This window comes from Anolis sagrei, chromosome 6, assembly GCF_037176765.1.
Source record: "Anolis sagrei isolate rAnoSag1 chromosome 6, rAnoSag1.mat, whole genome shotgun sequence".
Lineage (NCBI taxonomy): Eukaryota > Metazoa > Chordata > Lepidosauria > Squamata > Dactyloidae > Anolis > Anolis sagrei.
Window position 1 is genome coordinate 100,692,509 of NC_090026.1, and position 20,976 is coordinate 100,713,484.

The 20,976-nt window shown below is 41.9% G+C and overlaps 1 protein-coding gene across 2 annotated transcripts in view; it reads left to right on the forward strand.

The window, feature by feature from the left end:
• The first annotated feature begins 11,270 nt into the window (after positions 1–11,270).
• SLC25A13 (solute carrier family 25 member 13) overlaps positions 11,271–20,976 on the forward strand; it is a 139,153-nt gene continuing 129,447 nt past the window's right edge. The window contains exons 1-2 of one of the 2 annotated variants that reach the window (XM_060782218.2): positions 11,271–11,400; positions 19,636–19,650. In XM_060782218.2, the coding sequence (XP_060638201.2) occupies positions 11,389–11,400; positions 19,636–19,650 (27 nt within the window). In that variant the 5' untranslated portion in view covers positions 11,271–11,388. The remainder of the gene's footprint in view (positions 11,401–19,635; positions 19,651–20,976) is intronic. The other variant, XM_060782220.2, reaches the window with a different exon arrangement.

A 20,976-nucleotide genomic window follows, 5' to 3' on the forward strand; every position in this document is an offset into this window, starting at 1 on the left:
TTGTTCGGTTGGAAGTCAGGGTTATTTTACTAACATTTCTTCCAAGTCCTTTTCCGAAGAGATCTTCCACTCAAAAGAATTTCATCATATTTCCATGTCAACTATTATTTACTCTCTATTTGTATCCCGCCTTTCTCTACCCTGAAGGGGACTCAAGGCGGCTTTACATATGGCAACTATTCAATGTCTTTAAACAACAACAGCTAAAATATATTAAGTTTAAAAATTAAAAATTAAAATTAAAGACACATTGAGATATATAAAACATTGCAATCACTTCTAAAATCTACTGCATGGAAGCAAAAAATAATTGAAAGCTACAGATCTAGGTTGACTTCATTAACCTTAATAGAAAGGCATCAAATATTTTTTAAAAAAATCAATTTATTAACTGTTGGGGAAATAGTGAAAGCTGCCATTTTCTAAACATTTTTTTAATCCTCATAATTTTGAAATGTTTTGCAAGCGGCTGTTTGAAGTTTCAGCTATTCTACTAGGTGAAGCATTGGAGGAATAAGCTTTGAGATGGCAAAATATAATGATCGCATGGAGGAATCAAAGGGTGGATGATGTGGGGGTTTGTGGCAGGCACCATACCTAATACGGCAACAGACTTAATTGTAAAAACCTCATTTACTGCATTTTGCCTCTTCCAGCATCTGAAACATTAGTGATTGTATCAGCAGGCTAAGAGGTTAAGCAGACTCCGTATGCCTACAAAAATTAAAGTCCTTTCAAAGGGCAAAGCCACAATGCAAGGATTTTAAAGACTTTTCCTGTTCATTAAAACATATTTGAAGGCTGATAAATCTTCCACGGATGTCAAACAGCCATCTTTTATGCCCTGCTTTGGAAAGTGAGTTTCAAAGAGCCGAAAAGAGTAAATATCATGCAAAACTTTGGGGTAGTAATGGCAGAAGTTTCTTGTTTTCTCCGAAACAGGCTTTAAATGCAGTAGTTTAGATGGAGGAGTGACTGGAGATAATAATACAGTTGCAGGGTTTGTTCAGGGATTTGATTAAAATGTTGTCTCTGGGGATCTATAGGTCCTCCAGTGGGATTCGATAACCAGCTTTTGAAAGATCTAGAGCTTCCTACAGAAGAACCCTTTTTAGGATTTTCAGGTCCTTCAGTACAATTCAGTGGTAAACTTCATGTTGTTGAGAACCTACAAATACTTAAGAGGTGTTCTCTCAGGTTAAAAATAGTGCTTTTTTTTAAAAAAAAAATCAGTTTTCCCACTTTTACAGGGGTTCTGCACTGTAACCTCAACAAATGTGGAGGGTCGGCTGTACAGCCAATTCTAAATAATGTTGAAGTCCACTGAAATAAGAAAACTGAGTATGTGCAGAGGTTCCTTCTATACACTTCAATGGGACCACCTGTATGAAGTGGGTTCCAGTCAGCTGTGATTTGGAAGAAAGCTGTTTCCATGTCACTGGGATGACAAATCCACTGGGACTCTAAAGGAGCTATTCGAGGCACTGAACCCTATCCTCCAAATAGATTCAACTTCTTAGGTCCATTCCACACAGCTGAATATCTACTTTGAATTGGAATATATGGCAGTGTGGACTCAGATAACCCAGTTCTTACTGGATATTGTTGGATTTTCTGAGTTATATGGCTCTGTGGAAGGGCCTTTAGATTTGTTAAAGTTTGTGCTTAAACATGGAGTGCATTCCTTGGTTCACTGACATGGAAGTTTTCAGCTATTGCTGCTGGGAGAAAGATAAGGACCATTAGAAGACACATTGCCCATATTTTCCAAATAGCTAGAGCCAATTCCGCCTTCTAGAAACACAAAGCAGATTTTGAAAAAACAATAGCTCATTCTTTTTAATTATTTTTTTAACCACTAGAAACAAACTTACTTTTGGCTTTTTTGGCTTTGTTGATGATAGACTCTGAATTTGAGAGGGGAAATAAAACTTTGATTTCAAAATTTATCTTCAGCAGATTGGAAAAAAATACAGAGTATTTGTACTATAATGTGACACACTACTATCCCATATGAACGACTCTGTCTAAACCAGTGGTTCTCAACCTGTGGGTCCCCAGATGTTTTGGCCTTCAACTCCCAGAAGTCCTAACAGCTGATAAACTGGCTGGGATTTCTGGGAGTTGGAGGCCAAAACACCTGGGGACCCACAGGCTGGGAATCACTGGTAAACTGTGACTGTTCCTGACCAAAAGAAGATTTGACACAACAATCACACAACGAATCCCTTACACCAGTGGTTCTCAACCTGTGGGTCCTGCATGTTTTGGCTTTCAGCTCCCAGAAATTCTAATGTCTGATAAACTGGCTGGGATTTCTGGGAGTTTTAGGACAAAATATCTGGGGACCCACAGGTTGAGAACCACTGCCCGACACAGTGACTCTTATCTTTTCAACTAGAGCAGGAGTATCTTGATGGCAAAAATCAAAATTGTATAAATCAGATTGAGCTATACATAGCAGCTTATGGCTAGATTTTGTTACCTATTTCTCTGCAAATGAGCAAACAATCTTGAAACATTCCTTGAGTCATGACTTCCCTTGTACATGTCGTAGTTCCACTCACACTTTGGAGCATATTCTCCAACAGCAAGACATTGTGACTTTCTTAACTTTGCAGTAGTAAAGAGTTATGCCTACCTGTGCATGTACTTGTAGTGACAGACCTTACCAATATGTGTCCAAGAGCCCAAACATTCAAGCAGATGCATTGGTCAAAATCAACTGGCTATGTGTAGCAATTTTCATTTCCAGTAGGGTTAAGTGTTTGTGGATTTTAAGTGCTCAATGAAGACCAAGTGTTCATCTACACTGTAAAATTAATGCCGGTTTGAAACTATGTTAATTGCTGTTGCTCAATGCTGTAGAACAGGAATGGGCAAACTTCAGCCTTCCCAATGTTTTAGACTCCAACTCCCACAATCCCTAACAGCCTACTGGCTGTTAGGAATTGTGGGAGTTGAAGTACAAAACACCTGGAGGGCCAGAGTTTGCCCATGCCTGCTGTACAATCATTGAAGCTGGAATTTTACAAAGTGTTTAGCCTTCATTGTGAAAGAATGCTGGTGCTTCACCAAACTACAACTCCTATGATTGCACAAAAGAAATCTAGAGATGGAAACAGAAAGACAGATAGATATTATTTTAAGTCATCTCTGATTGATGGCACCTTGCCGAGTACTTAATGGGATTTTTTGGCAAGATTTATTCAGAAGTTTGCTTTTGCTCTTAGGCTGAAAAAGTATAACTTGCCCAAATTAATCTAGAAGGCTTGCATGGTTAACCAGGCATTTGAACACTGTTCTCCTGTTTGATCATGGAAGCTAAGCAGGGTCAGCTCTGATTGGCACTTGCACGGGAGACCACCGATTAATACTTGATGCTGTAGGCCACCTCTGAATATTCCTTGCCAAAGAAAACCCTATCAAATTCATGCAATTGGCATAGGTCGACAGGGAATTTGAAAGCACATACACACACTTTGAGAGTTCTGTTCAAACACCCAAACCACTATACCTCTTGCATAGCTGGAAATCGCTATCAGGTGGCCAAATGTGAAAGAGAATGCTGGCACTGCACCTTTGTATAAAAGAGGAAATTCCCTCTTCTCCATAAGAATGGGAGGTACAGGAGCCCTGTGCTCTTTTGCATCTGGCCACCAAATCATTGGAGTATGATAAACACAACTGCACGTTATGGCAGTTTTACAGTTGCTTTTCATAGCTGATTTGCTCTTGAGACATCATGCCTGCTCTTGAGGCATGAAACCACAGAACCACAATCAGCTGATTTGATAATTTACTTCTTCCCGTCTCTCTGGATAGCCAAACTAAAACAGAGGAGAAAACTCCCAAAACCCACCATTCTTAATTTAAACCACCTGCTCTGGATGTATGGATATAGACACTGTGGGTGTAACCCAGTTGTGCTAAAATCAATTGGAGACTGGCTGTTGACTTCAGTAAGAGATTGATTGCAGTTTTTTTTAAATCTTGGAAAAAATATGCATTTTTGAAAAACGCAAGCTTCATGCATCCCTCAATCTCAATGTCAATTTTCATTAAGACAACACAGTTATTCATTCAAAGTAAAATGACGAAAATTATTTTTTTCTATTTTAAGGATTAGCCTGCAGAAAGATTGGATGGGTATATTTGCTCTTTCATAATTCACTCTGTGATTTTCTATAACTGGAATCCTTCATACAGGCATTAGATACTTAATGATGATAGAAAACGAATGAACTGATTGCAGTGGACCAAGTCTTGCAGAACATGAACCCTGCCCTGATGGTCTGGGGGCAGGAGAGAAGGCTAGACTTTTAAGAACAACTCCCAGAAATTGGATGGTATCTCCCTCTTGTGCAGAAACATTTCTATGGGACTTAATGTCCCTTCTGCATACAGCAGTGATGTGATGTACAGCCATCCCTCCACATTTGCTGAGGTTAGCGGCATAGGACCTTCATGAAAGTGGAAACATATGAATAACAGAAATGCTTTTTTTTTAACTTGGGAGACTATCTCTCTGGGAATTTCTTAAATTAGTGGTGTCCAAACTTTGATCCTGCAGGTGTTTGGACTCCAATTCCCAGAAACCCTGGCCAGCTTGTTCAACGGTCAGGAATTCTGGGAACTGAAGTCCAAAACACCTGGAGGGCCACAGGTTGGACACCACTGCTAGGTCTTCAGCATGACTCTATATCCAACTTCTTCTGGATGATGAGCATATATATGTTCACACTGGAAAATATAGAGACACTTCAGGAGGTGTTCCCTAGAAATATTTAGGCCAATGGTTTTCAACCTGTGGGTTCCAATATGTTTTGGCCTTAATCTCCCAGAAATCCTAACAGCTGGTAAACTGGCTGGGATTTCTGGGAGTTGTAGGCCAAAACACCTGGGGACCCACAGGTTGAGAACCACTGATCTACACTGTAGAATGAATGCACTGATCTAGGCCTTTCAGCATGACTGGAGGAAGTTGACTATAAAGTCACACTGGAAGCCCTAGAGATTCCAAGAGAAAACATTTCTAATCAAATCTGTGATCACTGTGAATAATCAAATCTGTGAATAATCAAATCTGCAAAAGTCAAACCTGCAAATGTAGAGGGGATGACTGTAATTCAACAGGTGTTGCATAGTATTTCCACATACTGTCATAGTATTTCCACATACTGTTTCCGTCTGCAATTCTTCACTTCCATCTCTGTTGCAGATCGGCCTGAAGTTCCTGAGGTTCATTGATGCTTTAGAGAGGATTGCGGGATTGCCTGTGGGATTTCCTGGGGCTCAAAATGATGAAGATTTAAGTCAGGGGGATGATGCTTCTCTCTGTGAGAAATCTGACTTGGAAAGTGGAATGCTCCAAGGTCAGTCAGAGGAGCCAGAAACTGCAACATTAGATAAGGAGTTGGGTGATGAGCTAAATGATAAAGAAGGCACACAGAAAAAAACACCTGGAGCTATGGAGATCAACAAAAGTCTTCATTTACAGATCAGAGCAGAAAATAGGCACTGTAATTACATTGAAAAGTTGGGGAGAAATTAATGGGAAACAGAATGCTTTCATGGGTGGCTATTAAATAGCAAGCTGTTTACCTAAGGATTAGTTCAGATAACGTAGCGTTCGAGTGAGAAGCTAGGCCCGAGTTCTCTGGTTCTTGTTTCAAGTCAAGCTTTGGTTTTGGATACAAGTATTCCGGAAGTTTCTATGTTCCTGTTTTTGGGGTTTATGTTCAAGTACTAAGTATCCCTTTTGCTTCTGGACTTTAGCTGTTTTTGTGACTTTGGGCTATTCCTGGACTGTGCTACCTTTAAATCTGTAGGAGACATTTGTATTCCTGTTGGATTATTACCTATTGCTAAACCTTTTTGGATTATACATCTACTTTCTTATTCCTGATTTTTCCTATATTTTTATGTGTTTCTACAATGAACTTTTTGCTTAAATTCTGGACTCTTGTGTGGTGCTGTGGTCATAGGTGTTCCCAGGCATAGAGTGCAACAATCTCCATCTCTTCTCCTTCCTCTTTCATCATCATCTACTTCTCCTTCCTCTTCTTCCTCCATATCTTTCTACTAGAATACTTACTTATAGAATTAAGTGAGAAAGTGGCAAATGGAGTTTACTGTTACAGCAATGTGGAAAGCAAAGGATGGAATAGCTGAGGGGAGAAAGAAGAACATGAGCCTGAAATTCCTTGACGTCTTCTTCATGTAATAGCAAATTATGTTTTAGTGATATTTCTGAATCACAGTAAACAAACTTAACTTTGTTATGTTTATGGTATACTTTGTTGAATATCTGAACACCATATCCCTCTTATACCCCCCCCCCCACCCCAAAGTTGTTTTCAACTGTTGAAAAGAAGCCTCATGAGAATTGTGATTTATCTGTGAGTTTAATCTCTTCGTGTAAATTGAGCTCCTTTTTGCAAAATGGAAAGCCTACACATTTCGTGAATATGTACCTGCTTTACTGAAACAAACATCTAGGGGAATTTGTGAGTTGTGTATGTCTACCACTGATTATATAAATACGGTTGCCAAAAAAACAATGAAACTGATTGAGTTGCTGTGGGTTTTCCAGGTTGTATGGCCATGTGCCAGTAGCATTCTTTCCTGATGTTTTGCCTACATCTGTGGTAGGCATTCTCAGAGGTTAAGGGGTCTGCAAGTGAGGTTTATATATCTGTGGAATGTCCAGGGTGGGAGAAAGAACTCTTGTCTGCTTGAGGCAAGTGTGAATGTTGCAATTGGCTAAGTCGATTAGCATTTAATGGCCTTGCAGCTTCAAAGCCTGACTGATTTATGCCTGGGAAATCCTTTGTTTGGAGGTGTTAGCTGGCCCTGATTTATTGTTGTCTGGAATTCCCCTGCTTTTTGGGTGTTGCTCTTTATTTACTGTCCTGATTTTAGAGTTTTTAAAAACTGGGAGCCAGATTTTGTTCATTTTTATGCTTTCCTCCTTTCTTTTGAAATTGTCCACATACTTGTGGATTTCAATGGCTTCTCTGTGTAGTCTGACATGGCAGTTGCATTTCTGTGTTCTCAAATAATATGCTGTGTCCAGGTCGTTTCATCAGGTACTCTGCTATGGCTGACTTCTCTGGGTGAATTAGTCTGCAGTACCTTTCATGTTCCTTGATTCATGTTTGGGTGGTGAAACTGATTTCATTCAGACTAAGTATGCATCTACACTGTAGAACTGATGCAGTTTGACACTACTTAAACAGCCATGGCCCAATGCGATAAAATCATGGGAGTTTTTGTTTCAAAAGTTCTTTCGACTTTTTGCCAAAGAGCGCCAGTGCCTCTTGGAAGTACATATATTTAAAAATATTTTAGACAAGTAAAATTTGCATTTTTAAAAAACTCATTGAAGTTTAACTGATTCCATGACTCGATTAATTGATTGAATACTACTAATAACAAATAATAATATTAATAATAAATATAAATAATAAATAATACTACTACTAATAAATGCCGAGCTGCTAAATTTGCTGACTGAAAGGTCGGCAGTTCAAATCCAGGGAGTGGGGTGAGCTCCTGCTGTTAGCCCCAGCTTCTGCCAACCTAGCAGTTTGAAAACTTGCAAAAGTGAATAGATCAACTGGTACCACTTTGGTGGGATGATAACAGCGTTCCATGCCGTCATGCCAGCCACATGACCTTGGAGACATCTACAGAAAACAACGGCGGCTCTTTGGCTTAGAATAAGCACCTCCCAATGTTGGACACGACTAGACTTAATGTCTAACCTTTACCTTAAACTAATAATAATTTTGTGCACCAGTGGAGCCTGTGCTGAAGCAGTAGAGACACAATCAAAAATGGAAGCCCAGTCCCCCCCTCCTGTTTTATGAACTTGCTCCTGTTTGTTCCTAAATGGAAATAATGGACATCAGATATGCAGTCTTTCTGGCAAGCAACGTTTCATCAGCTATTAGTTGAAATGATTTTTGATGGCATTTTTATTTCCTTTTTTTGTCATTGGCACTTGTATTTATGTAAATTTTTTACCAGCTCAGAATAAGAATGACTTAACGCAGAGGGCAGAAATTGCTTAATGGTTGAATGCGATTAATCACAAACAAATGATTGAATAATATTTCCTTTCTCTTGATTGCTAAAATCCTACCAGGGGGAAGAAAAAAGTAAATCTCATTCCCTGTCTCTGGAGAGTTATTGATGGTCACCGCCTAATTGTGGACAAGAAATAATATTAGTCGTTCATTGCAGTCTGATAAATATTCCAAGCATATGTGACACATGCAAGTTGATATGTATTCTGAGCAGGTTTGCCAATAATTCTCTCATCAGAGCATCCTTGTTACCTCTCTGAAGCGAGATACTGATAATTAATCAAGTGCAGCAAATCTTTATGGCATAAACAAAGCTGCAATATATGAAGGATGATTGTGGGTCGGATGTTTTTTCATGCCCAGATTGTCCTGAGTTGCAAAATGTGTTTGTCATTCTTGGAGGAAGAAACGACTTTTAAAAAATTCAGAGTAGATGTATTTTGCTCGCCACAACCCCTCCCACGGAGCTAAATTAGAACGGTGCCCTTGAAGTCTCTAGAACCATGCTGATTTATGCCAGCCGAGGATCTAGCACTCACTGAATATTTATGGCACAGTTTGCAAAACGGAAGATTTAAAATGTTAACCATTTGGGTCCCTCCTCACCCGCCTTCTATGCCTCACATTGGGAGATGATAAGAGGGGGAAAATGTTTTTCGGCTTCATCACACCCCCATCCCTTGACATGATGAAGCTCATCTTGACATAGATTATTGCCCAAGTAGGTTGACAGCCTGACAAAATCCTAGTTTCACAACTCTAGATCAAATGCTACACTTGAGGAAGGAGGGATTCAAGGACAACACAAAGAACTTCGAGAGGATTGTGGAGAAGATCACAGAATGAGTCAAGCAAAAGAGATGTTCGGTCGTGAGATGGACTCCCTTTTCCTGCAGTGTGGGATACATCACCTTGAGGAGAGGACATGCTTGGTTTCTGCTGCTCTAGAGACTAGGATGGAGCAATGAATCCACATTGCAGGAAAAGAGAGACCATCTAAACGTTAGGAAGAACTTCCTGATAGTTAGAGCTAGCCGCCTTGGAGTGTGGTGGAGTCTCTTTCTTTGGAGGCTGAATGGCCATCTGTTGGGAGTGCTTTGTGTGTTCCTGCATGGCGGGGGTTGGACTGAAGCCAATGGGTTAAACCCTTGTGCTGGCAGGACTGCAGAACAAAAGGTCAGTAGTTCAAATCCGGGGAGCAGGGTGAGCTCCTGTCTGTCAGCCCCAGCTTCCCATGCAGAGACATGAGACAAGCCTCCCATAGGATGGTACAACATCCGGACGTCTTCTGGGCAACGTCCTTGCAGACAGCCAATTCTCTCACACCAGAAGCGACTTGCAGTTTCTCAAGTCACTCCTGACACACACACAAGGGGGTGTGTGTGGTGGGGTTGGACTGGATGGCCCTTGTAGTCTCTTCCAACTCTGTGGTTCAATGAAAAGGCATCTCCATGTGACCTAGAAAGATAAGCATCTAGTCTTATATGAGGCTTTTTTTGCTCAGCCCTCTGTTATCCCAGTACCAGCAATTGAGAGATTTTAGAACTCAAGGCAAGAATAGAAGCAAAGCTGTTTTTCCCTTCCTTCCCAAAGCATAGCTACGCTTGAGGGTGTATCTACACTGTAGAATTAATAATAACCCTAACCCTTTAACGACCATGTCTAAATGCTATGGAATCCCAAGAGCTGTAGCTTTCCATGATCTTTAGCCTTTTTCTTCCAGAGTGCTGGTGCTTCGCCAAATTACATCATTCAAGATTCCATAACATTGAGCCATGGCCATGAAAGTGGGATTAAAATGTATGAATTCTACAGTGCAGAAGCACCCTGAGTCTTTCCCAAGTGTCTGGCCAATCTAGCAAATACCCTGGACTGGTCTATCTGGTTCAATCTCATAAGGGCTTTAAACTATTTTTTCCTTTTTCTTCTTCCCTCTGTAGCCCTTATTTCTTGGTTGCTGTGACTGTCATGCTACTGTCTTTATAAGCTTAAGCGGCTGAGGGGGAAAAGGAAGGGGCCTGAGGCTGTTTGGAATGGTGGGAGTTCAGGGCCGTAGCCAGAAAAAAAATTCGGGAGGGGTTGAAATTTCGGGGGGGGGGGGGGTTGAAAATTTCGCGGGGGGTGGGTGGGGTTGAAACCTGCCTCCTAGCTCGCGCTGAAGCAAAGAGCACAGCAGGGGGCAGAGCATCCTTCAATAGCCTGCAGCTCTGCCCCTGTCAACCACCTCCACCAAGTCTGGCCTCCTTAATGAGAGCATTCAACACACACACACACAACTTGGTTGCTTCACTACATTGGCTATTGCTCCAAGTAATGACAGTGTGAATAAATTGTCAATATTTAAGGCCTTGCATGGACTGGGGCCGATGTACCTGAGGGACCGCCTCACCCCCTACCAACCCCAGAGATCCTTCAGTCCTGAGGACCAAGATCTATTGGAAATCCCCAGTGTCAAGACCTTGCATCTAACAGCAACCAGGCGCAGAGCCTTTACAGCAGTGGCACCATCACTCTGGAATACTATGCCACCTGAAGTCCGTGCCTTGCGGGACTTATCAGCTTTCCGCAGGGCATGTAAGACATATCTGTTTCGACCGGACTTTGATCTCTGATATTGCTGTTTTTAAATTGTTTTAAATTGTTTTTAAATTGTTAGATTTTAGCCTGTTCTTGTAAGCCGCTCAGAGCCCCAGGGGAGTGGCGGCATATAAGTTCAAATAACAAATAAATAAATAAATATTTTCTTGAGATAGTGCTTGTAGTTCTGGAGGGACTCTTAATTTTTTGCATCTCATAGACTTAGCTTGGGGATTTGGTTAACCAGTTAAAATTCATGAGTAAACTGTTTTTTTTTTTTAAAAAAAAACTGAAACATTTCGGGGGGGGGTTGAACCCCTAACCCCCCCCCCCCCCCCCCGCTACAGGCCTGTGGGAGTTGGAGTCCAAAACACCTGGAGGGCCCAAGTTGGTCCTGGCCTGTTGTAAATGGAAAACGAGGGAGGGATTCATCCTCTGAGAGAGCGCGCGCGCTCCCGCGCCGGGCCTGATCACGCGCGCGCTCCAGCTGGCTCGAGCTCTGAACACGCGGGAAGCAGCAGGGAGGAAGGAGGGAGGGAAGGAGAGAAAGAGGAAAGGTTGGCTCCAGCCAATGAGCGGAGAGCGGCGGCCCTTCCTCCCGCGCTGATTGGCTGCTCAGCGAGGACGCCGCTTTGCCGCCTCCGCTGGCTTCTCCAAAGGGGGAGGGGGGAGCGGAATTAAAATAAAAGGGGGGCCCGGGTCTGCGCCGAGGTAAAGCATGGCTGCCAAGGTAAGTCTCAGCCCTGGGAGCGAAAGGCACGCGCTTCCCAGTCTCCCTGGTGGTCCCTCCCACCCGTGCCCTGCTTTGGAAGGCTTTCCGCTTTGACCTCGAGCCTGTCCTTGGGGCCACCTGCGAGCCTTTCCTTCCCTCTGACGTCACAAAGGGAGCGTGACGTCACCAAGGGAGGTTGAGACTCCTTCTCCTCTGTGGAAGGAATGCAGTTGGACCTCAGCTTTCCCTGCCATGGCATCCTGGGAGTTGTGGTCTTGCAAAGTCCTTAGGCTCCCCTGGCCAAGAGTGCTGGTGCCCCACCAAACTACAAATCCCATTATTCCATAGCTTTGAGACATGGCAGCTTAAGTAGAGGGGCCAAACTGCATTTATTCTATAGCAGGCATGGGCAAACTTCAGCCATCCAGGTGTTTTGGGCTTCAACTCCCACAATTCCTAACAGCCATTGTCCCTAAAGCCAGTTATACACATACAGGTTGAGCATCCCTTAATCAGGAATTCCAAAATAAGCCAAACTTGTCCATATGGCAGGCTGATTATTATTATTATTATTATTATTATTATTAACAACTTTATTTGTACCCCGCTAGCATCTCCCGAAGGACTCAATGTGGCTTACAAAGGCCAAGGCCACAAAACACAACACAAACAATATAACACCAAAAGCAAAATTAAAAACAGTTAAAGCAATATTAACGACATGCAATAGACAGTATATCAAGACACAATAAAACTGGGCCGGGGCAGAGTAATGGTTACAGGATTAAAAGTGTTGATGTGGCAGGTGGTATACGAGGATTATAGGGCAAGTGCAGTGTGCGGTGTGCAATAATCTTAGTTCTACTAAAAGTGCTTCGAGGACTTGTTATTGGAGATTTCCTATTCTGGAAAGGCACATCGGAACAGCCAGGTCTTCAAGTTCTTTCTAAAGACTGCCAAAGTAGGGGCCTGTCTAAGATCTTTTGGGAGGGTGTTCCAGAGCTGAAGGTGAATCTATACTGTAGAATGAATTCAGTTTGACATCGCTTTAACTGCTATGGCTCAATGCGATGGAATCCTGGGGGAGTTGTAGTTTTACAAGATCTTTAGCCTTCTCTGCCCAATAGTGCTTGAGCCTCACATCAATATACAATCCCATGATCCCATATCACTGAGTTAAAATAGTGTCAAACTGCATTCATTCTACAGTGTAGATCAGTGCTTCTCAACCTGTGGGTCCCCAGGTGTTTTGGCCTACAACTCCCAGAAATCCCAGCCAGGTTACCAGCTGTTAGGATTTCTGGGAGTTGAAGGCCAAAACATCTGGGGAACCACAGGTTGAGAACCATTGGTGTAGAGCCATCCATTGCTTTCTGATTCAAAAGATAGAGAACCACTGGTGTAGAGCCATCCATTGCTTTCTGATTCAAAAGATAGAGAGTATATATCTACATTGTAAAACCAATGCAATTTGACCTCACTTTAACTGCCATGGATCAGTGCTATGGATCTGGGAATTGTTGTGCGGTAGGGCACCAGCACTCTTGCCCCCCTGTGATGCAATGAGTTAAACCAGTGGTTCTCAACCTGGGGTCCCCAGATGTTTTTGGCCTACAACTCCCAGAAATCCTAGCCAGTTTACCATCTGTTAGGATTTCTGGGAGTTGAAGGCCAAAAACATCTGGGGACCCCAGATTGAGAATCACTGGGTTAAACTCTTGCGCTGGCAGGACTGAAGATCAACAGGTCAGAGGTCTGAATCCGGGGAGAGCATAGATGAGCTCCCTCTGTAAGCTCCAGCTCCTCATGCGGGGACATGAGAGGAGCCTCCCACAAGGATGGTAAAACATAAAAACATCCGGGTATCCCCTGGTCAACATCCTTTCAGACGGCCAATTCTCTCACACTATAAGTGACTTGCTGTTTTTCAAGTTGTTTCTGACATAAAAAAAATCAAAAACTCTTGTTTCATATACAAAATTATTTTAAAATGTCTTGCAGGTTAAGGGGATAATAAATCTTATATGAAACATACATGCATTTCATGTTAGACTTTCATTCCATCTTTAAGATAGTACATTGAAATACAGTAGAGCTTATCAAACATTTGCTTATCTGACATTCCATCTTATCCGGCATCCCCTTTTTCCTCCAGCATTTTCCCTTCAATTAAAGGAGAGCTCTCCAACCCTCTCTCCATTCCCAATAAGTGAAAAAGGAAAGACGAGGAGGAGGAGAGAGGAAAGGGGGAAAAGAGGCAGGACCGGAAGCGAAGGCATCCTCCCTCCTTCCCTCTGTGATTTCCACACTCTTCTTCCGTATCCAGGCACGTCCTTCTGGGCTGTTGTAGCCTTGAGGTGTTGCCTTGCCTTAATCCTTTGAGTCCCTGTTGTTAGTGTTCTAGGTGTCAGACGGGTAACAGTAGGAGACTCTGTATTATCCAACATTTTTGTTTATCTGACATTTTGCCTGCCCGTTTATGTCAGATAAGCGAGAATGTATATATTTCCCCCCATAATTCACAAAACGCACTTCTGGTCCCATAAGGCTAAAACTCTATGCTGATTTACTTTTTAAATTTTCTAATATGCATGCACTCCAGTCAGAGCAGACATTGTTCCCAATGGCTGTGGTGCTTTGCAATGCGAGGTTAGTCTACAGCAGAGCTTTACCAGCTGTGCGTCACAACACATTAGTGTGTCAGTTGTGGTGTTTTGGTGTGTCACGCAAAGGTAATGAGAAACCTCTGAGTCTATGTGAAATAAGCACTACGTCATACATTTTTAACAATATAAATGAAAGGTATTCATGTTTGTGTCCCCAAACATTTCATTATTACAGCTTATATAAGTGTCTATATATCTTATAGGGGATTGATTTAACCTCTGGTTTGCTGGCAAAACTCAATTACAGCATTGCAAAATGATGCATGTCTAAAAACTAAGATGGTTGGAAAGCTCTGGTCTACCGGCATGTGCTATTGTTGTTGTTGCTGCTGGGTTTTCTGTAGTCATTGATTTTGTCAATTTTTCTTATTTTTTTGCTACAATATTGTAGTATGGGTCTAGTAAAGGAGGAGATCCATGGGGTTGACATTATGAGTTGCTACACTGGGTGACACTGATGATAATGATGCCACTTATCAAGAGAGAGAGAGAGACTTCCATTAGGATTCAGTGCTTTCTTTTCTCCTTCACCAAGGCAGTAGTTTGGCTGTAATAAATGCTTCCTTGCTCAATAGAGAAGCTGACAGCAGGCTTGAACTCCTCTCCATTCTCCCATTGTATCTTCTCAGTGGTCCAGCAAGGCTGAGAATGAATGATATGTGGCCTCATTGGCGATGAGTCCAGGAGAACTCCCAAGCTGCTTAGAACTGAATTAAACTTCAGTATAGAATCATACAATTCAGTTCAAAAGAGAAAATCTACATTCAGATACTGGATTATATAGCAGTTATAGATCCAGCCAGTGGTGAGCTGCAGTCCAGCAACATTTGGAGGGTTGTGTGTCACCAGACCCAAATTGTGGTCAATATCTTGTTTTCCGCAGCACTTGCCAATCGGTACTAGGAAGTTAAGCAGCAGGCCTTGAAGACTGCAAAATTTCTCCAAGGTTTTGGGCATTAGCTCCCCAAAGCCCCATCCCTCCAGCTTGCAAAACACTCAAGAACTGTAGGAGGTGAAGTTCAAACATATGGAAGACCAGATTTTGGGGAAAGTGGATGTAGATCCTCTATTTATGGGTTTATGCTCCCCTAAGCAAGGATGTTGAATCTTAGCTATTGTAACCAAGAATCACAGAATTGAGAGGGACATTTAGTCTAATCCAGGGGTCCTCAAACTATGGCCCGGGGGCCGGATACGGCCCTCCAAGTTCATTTACCCGGCCCTTGCTCTGGGTCAACATAAGTCTGAAATGACTTGAAAGCACACAACAACAACAATCCTATCTCATCAGCCAAAAGCAGACCCACACTTCCAATTGAAATACTAATAAGTTTATATTTGTTAAAATTGTTCTTCATTTTAATTGTTGTATTGTTTTTAAGTGTTTTTGAACTACAAATAAGATATGTGCAGTGCGCATAGGAATTCATGTTTTTTTTTCTTCAAATTATAATGCTGCCCTCCAACATTTTGAGGGACTGTGTGACCTGGCGCTCTGTTGAAAAAGTCTGAGGACCCCTGGTGCGAGATCCATTAAACAGTCTGTCTTGATAACTTGTAAAAATGTACCGCTCAGGCAGGAAGGTAACAAAGCTCCATGCAGTCATGCCGGCCATATGACCTTGGAGGATTCTACGGACAACGCTGGTTCTTCGACTTAGAAATGGAGATGAGCACCAACACAACTAGACTTAATGTCAGGGGAAAACCTTTACCTTGTTGGACCTAACTGTGGGACCAAACTGATGCTCAGAGTATATCTTGTCTTGAACCATAGGTCTGGTTTTTTATCTTAAATTGAAAGGATGGTTAGGAATTCAATTTAAGCTTGTTATAAAATAGAGATGGAGAGCCTATAGCCCTGCAGGAGTTATGGCACTCTCATTTCCATCATCCCTAGCAAGCAGGATCAATAGCAGTGGGAGCTGGAAAGGCCATAGCTTCTCCACTCCCAACCAATATTACCTGCAATTTGTTCAGTTTACATTGTATGCTTGGCTCAGGAACTGGCTCTCTATTTCCCAAGGTACAAATTCACACCTTGTACACTTATCATATATACATAATTCATGTGCCTTCATTGGAGCAGATTATGCTTTACAGAATAACTTGACTGTTTCCACTGTAGTGCCTCATACAGTTCAAAGAGCTGAGAGTGACACAAAGGTTGCTTTTATGTAGGGACTTTGGTTCAAACACTGGTAGTCACCTGACTTTTTCTGACCGTTTTCCAAGTTTGAGTACTTAGTAGGTAAAAGCTGGTTGTTAAAGAAAGGAGAAGTGTTTGAAAGGTGCTGTGGAAAAAGCAAATTTCTGGTCACATTCTCATTATAAGGTGGTGATGGGATGTTAGAACACCAAATAATACCTTAGGTTTCCAAAGGCCTTATTTCTTTTTATTTGGGGGGGGGGGGGTGAGTGGGGAGGTGAGTGGGGGGGGGGAGCTGCATGTGGAATATAATAGTTTCCTCCTTTTCCTACTCTTCTTCCTCTTGCTTGCATAATATGTACATATGGCATCTTCTTTCCCTTTAAAGACAGGTGCGTAAGTCAGACCATCCTAATTTTTTTGGAAAAGTGGGATTGGATCCTAAATCTTTTCTATCCCATTGTATGATGAGGCAAGGGCTTAGATAGACAGAGGATGCTTCTGCCTTTTCAGGTGGATGTTGTAAATTATTTAACTATTGGTTAGTATTCTATATTGACTGCTTAGTTACCTTGGAATAACAAAACAATTTTGTGGGCTTGATTCTGCCCCCCCCCCCGCCCCCAAACAAACAAACTTGTTTTCTTGGGCATCAGCAACAGCAAGAGAAAAAGGAAGTCCATTCAGCTGGCAATGGGGCCACCTGTGATTGATGTTTCCACTTCTCTTCTAGATACAAGGCTGTGCAAGGAATTGTTATAGGGTTCTGCTTGTGATTGTCACAGGCTAGTAGCTCATTGTTGGCATAAATCAGAAACATCCATCCATCCCCCAATCATTATTAGAACAATTTCATTTGATGCCAAGGGAGTTATGATGGTGTCAGTAGTGCCACAATTGTGACTATGGGAATCATGAATATGGCGCACTTATGGATGTGTAGCCCCCAATGGCACAATGGGTTAAACCCTTGTGCCAGCAGGACTGCTGACCAAAAGATCGGTGGTTGGAATCTGAGGAGCGGGGTGGGCTCCTGTCTGTCAGCTCCAGCTTCTAATGTGGGGACATGAGAGAAGCCTCCCAGAGGATGGTAAAACATCCGGGCATCCCCTGGACAACGTCCTTTCAGACAGCCAGTTCTCTCACCAGAAGCAACTTACAGTTTATCAAGTTGCTCCTGACGCGCGTGCGCGCACATACATACACAGAGTTGGGTACTGGTACTTAATGTCTTTTGTTTTTAACAGTGGAATTCTATTTCAATGTTGACTTTTTATATGTTTATAATACATGGGGACTCGTTTGTTAAAGTGTAGGATATGATTTGGAGGATTTCAGGGGAAGAAGGGACTTAAAACAAGATAAACCAAATCTACCTTCCTTTCATTCATTTACTGAACTGGGCATTTACACAGAAAATATTTTAAGTGGCCTTGAATGACTTACCTTTGACACTGTTTTTGGGAAGTTTCAGCTTAGAATATAAGTGAAGTAATTTCAGGAATTCAGATGCACATGGCAGAGATGTCTGTCTTGGCAAAAATAAATTAATATACAGGTAGTCCCTAAGTTAACAAGCAAAATAGGTTATGTAGGTTTATTCTTACGTTGAATTTGTTGTACGTCAGGGCAGGCATATCTATCTATCTATGTGTCTATGTGTCTATCTATCTATCTATCTATCTATCTATCTATCCACACACATACATCCATAGATCTATATATTCTTCAAATAGTCCAACGAGAGGCAACCAGATTAATAACTGGGGCGGCATATAGGGAGCACACAATTCCCATGTTGTGTCAGCTCTAGTGGCTGTTAGTTTGCTTCCGGACACAATTCAAAGTGATGGCTTTGGCCTATGAAGCCCTAAACGGCCCTGGCCCAGTTTACCTGTCAGAATGCATTTCCCTCTATGAACCACCGCGGAGACTAAGATCTTCTGGGGAGGCTCTGCTCTCGGTCCCACCACCATCAGAGGCACAATTGGCAGGGAGGAAAGAAAGGGCCTTCTCAGTGATTGCCCCTCGGCTATGGAACTCCCTTCCTGGTGATATTAGATCAGTCCCCTCCCTCCTGTACTTCAGAAGGATGGTAAAAAGCTGGTTGTGGGACCAAGCTTTTGAGACAGTGCAATAAGGCAATAATAGAAAACCCACTCTGCTGATCAGAGTCAATATGGTTGTTTTTGAAATGGTTTAAACAATTGATTTTAAAGTAGATATAACTGATTTTAGTGTTTGTGTACATTTATAGTTTATTTTATGTTCCGGCATTAAATGTTTTCCGTATATATGTTGTGCTCCACCCTGAGTCCTCTTTGGGGTGAGAAAGGCGAAACATAAATGTTTTAAATAAATAATAAATAAATAATGTTTTGGATAACATAGGAAAGGGTTAATACCCCTGAGATGTTTGTTTTGCTCTCTTTGGTATCGTTCAGAAGATTTCGCTCCACTTTCTTTCCCTGTGGCTTGTTGTGGAAGCAAGGATTGGTGAGAAAGTGTCAATGGAGACAACTCTTTCATGAGTGAATTTCCCTTCCTAGGGGTAGATTTCTCCCCCGTTCTTAACTATAAGTAATTTGTATGTCTGATGTTTGTAACTCGGAGACTGCCTGGACATCTCTTTAATGTATTGTTTTCACATTCTTTCTTCTGGGTACAGTAAGTGAATAGGTATGTGTCAAGAAGCCACGATCTGCATATAGATGAAAGAAATGTTCCTAATTTACGATTCTGCCCATAAGATTTGCATTAAGGTTGCAATGCTATCAATATTAACTAAGTAGTAAGACTCATTGACCATAAGGAATTGTAGTCTTAAAAATCCTGTTTTTCTCCTAGATCTGAATTAAACCCAGGTAGCACTCAAAAATCCCAGTGTTATGCCACCAGGATAGGTTGACATGTGGAATAGGGTGGAACTCCTATTTTCATCTACTACAGAGTTTCATGGACAACTGGGCCTTCGTCTTGTACTTTGTCTTCAGGCAATATATCACTGTAGCATTTTTACCCCAGCTTTCTGTTTTATCCTGACCTTTCAGTGACTATGTCTGAAAGCATGCTAAATTTCTCTGGTCTTGGAAGAATATTCTGACCATCAGAACCTTCTTAAATACCTTCAAAATGCTTCTTAATTTATATTTTTGTATGGAAACCATGTTCAATGTATTCGTTAGAATTCAGTCACAATCTTGTTATTGCTGAATCAGCTAAATAATTAATTTGTGCCAGAAATTACAAAACTAAACTGAAATGACTGGACACAAATAGTTTGGTTGTGTGATGTAGCAGGTATTTAATGCTGTATGAAAACCTGAAACTTCAGGAGTTTAGACTAAAGTTCAGATTTGTTTGGAGATTTAAACTAGGTTTGTGTATTGATTCTCCTTCGATGCAGTTTGTTAATATTTATGTCTTTTCCCACTTCAGCCAAACAATGGATCGGTGAGTCAGTGCTATGCTTTCTGTATTCTCTCTCTGCAAGAATCCTGCATGACTGCCTGCATTCGTTCATTTTTGTATACCATTGGCCTGATGTAATCCTTTGCATCTTGTTGTGCTTTTCTTTATACGATGGAAATTTAAAACTCTTGCTGTCGATTGTGGGAGATGTAGTCCAACGCATCTAAAGGGTACCATATTGAATAGGGCTCATTTTATCCTTTCTTAGCTTGTAGGAAATCAAGCACCAAAAAACCCCAATAAGAGAAAGCTTACCTCTAGTCCAGGGATGAGAAATGTATAGTCTGCAGGATGCATGTGACCCTTGGTGGGATCCAGTTTGGTTCTTGGGACCTTCATAGACCTCTGTGTGTCCCTGTGCTATGCACAATTTTTTAATAATACCTTTCCTCCAGTTTTTCATTCCTAGTTACTCTGGGACACAAAAATATCAATTGGTTGGGTACCCAAAATAACAGAACCAACCATTGCCCTGGTCAATAAAGGATCTGGTTCTAAAATACTATAAGACACTAGTTTATAGAAGACAGATGAGTGCTGTTGCATGTAAATACACAATGAATGTAATTGCTGTCTTGCTCACTTTTCAATTATGTTGATGTACTTTCACTTTTGGACTGTACAGAAAGGACTGCTTTACATTGAAAGAGGGATACCTGAACCCCTTTTAGATGGAAACATTCAATCTAAGAATAGATTCACAGACATGACTATGGACCTCATCACACTAGAGAATGAATCCACTTTAAATTCTGCTGCCCCCTGCAGAATTCTGGGGTTTGTTATTTAGGGAGGTGCTTTTAATAGCCTTGTTAAACTACAAACCCCAGAATTCTGCAGGAGGCAGAAACTGGATTTAAAGTGGATACATTCTCTAGTGTTCCGGCCCAAAATACCTTTCTGACCGCATCTTGGCCTACGAGCCCACGAGGACCTTGAGATCGTCTGGGGAGGCCCTTCTCTCGATCCCGCCTGCATCACAGGCACGGCTGGCGGGGACGAGGGAGAGGGCCTTCTCGGTGGTGGCCCCCCGGCTGTGGAACACTCTCCCGGCACACATCAGACAGGCGCCCTCCCTCATGTCCTTTCGAAAAAGCCTTAAGACCTGGCTGTTCGAGAGGGCATTTAATTAAGTGCTAAGCAACAACATTACGGTAATGAGAACTGGAATGGTATAAGGAAAATGAGACTGGCTATGATTCTACTAAGAGACGAAGCGGATTTTATGTAGTTTGTATTTGTTGTATAGTCATATATTGTTGATACTGGCCTCTGTAACTGTCTTTTTATGTGTACTGTACACCGCCA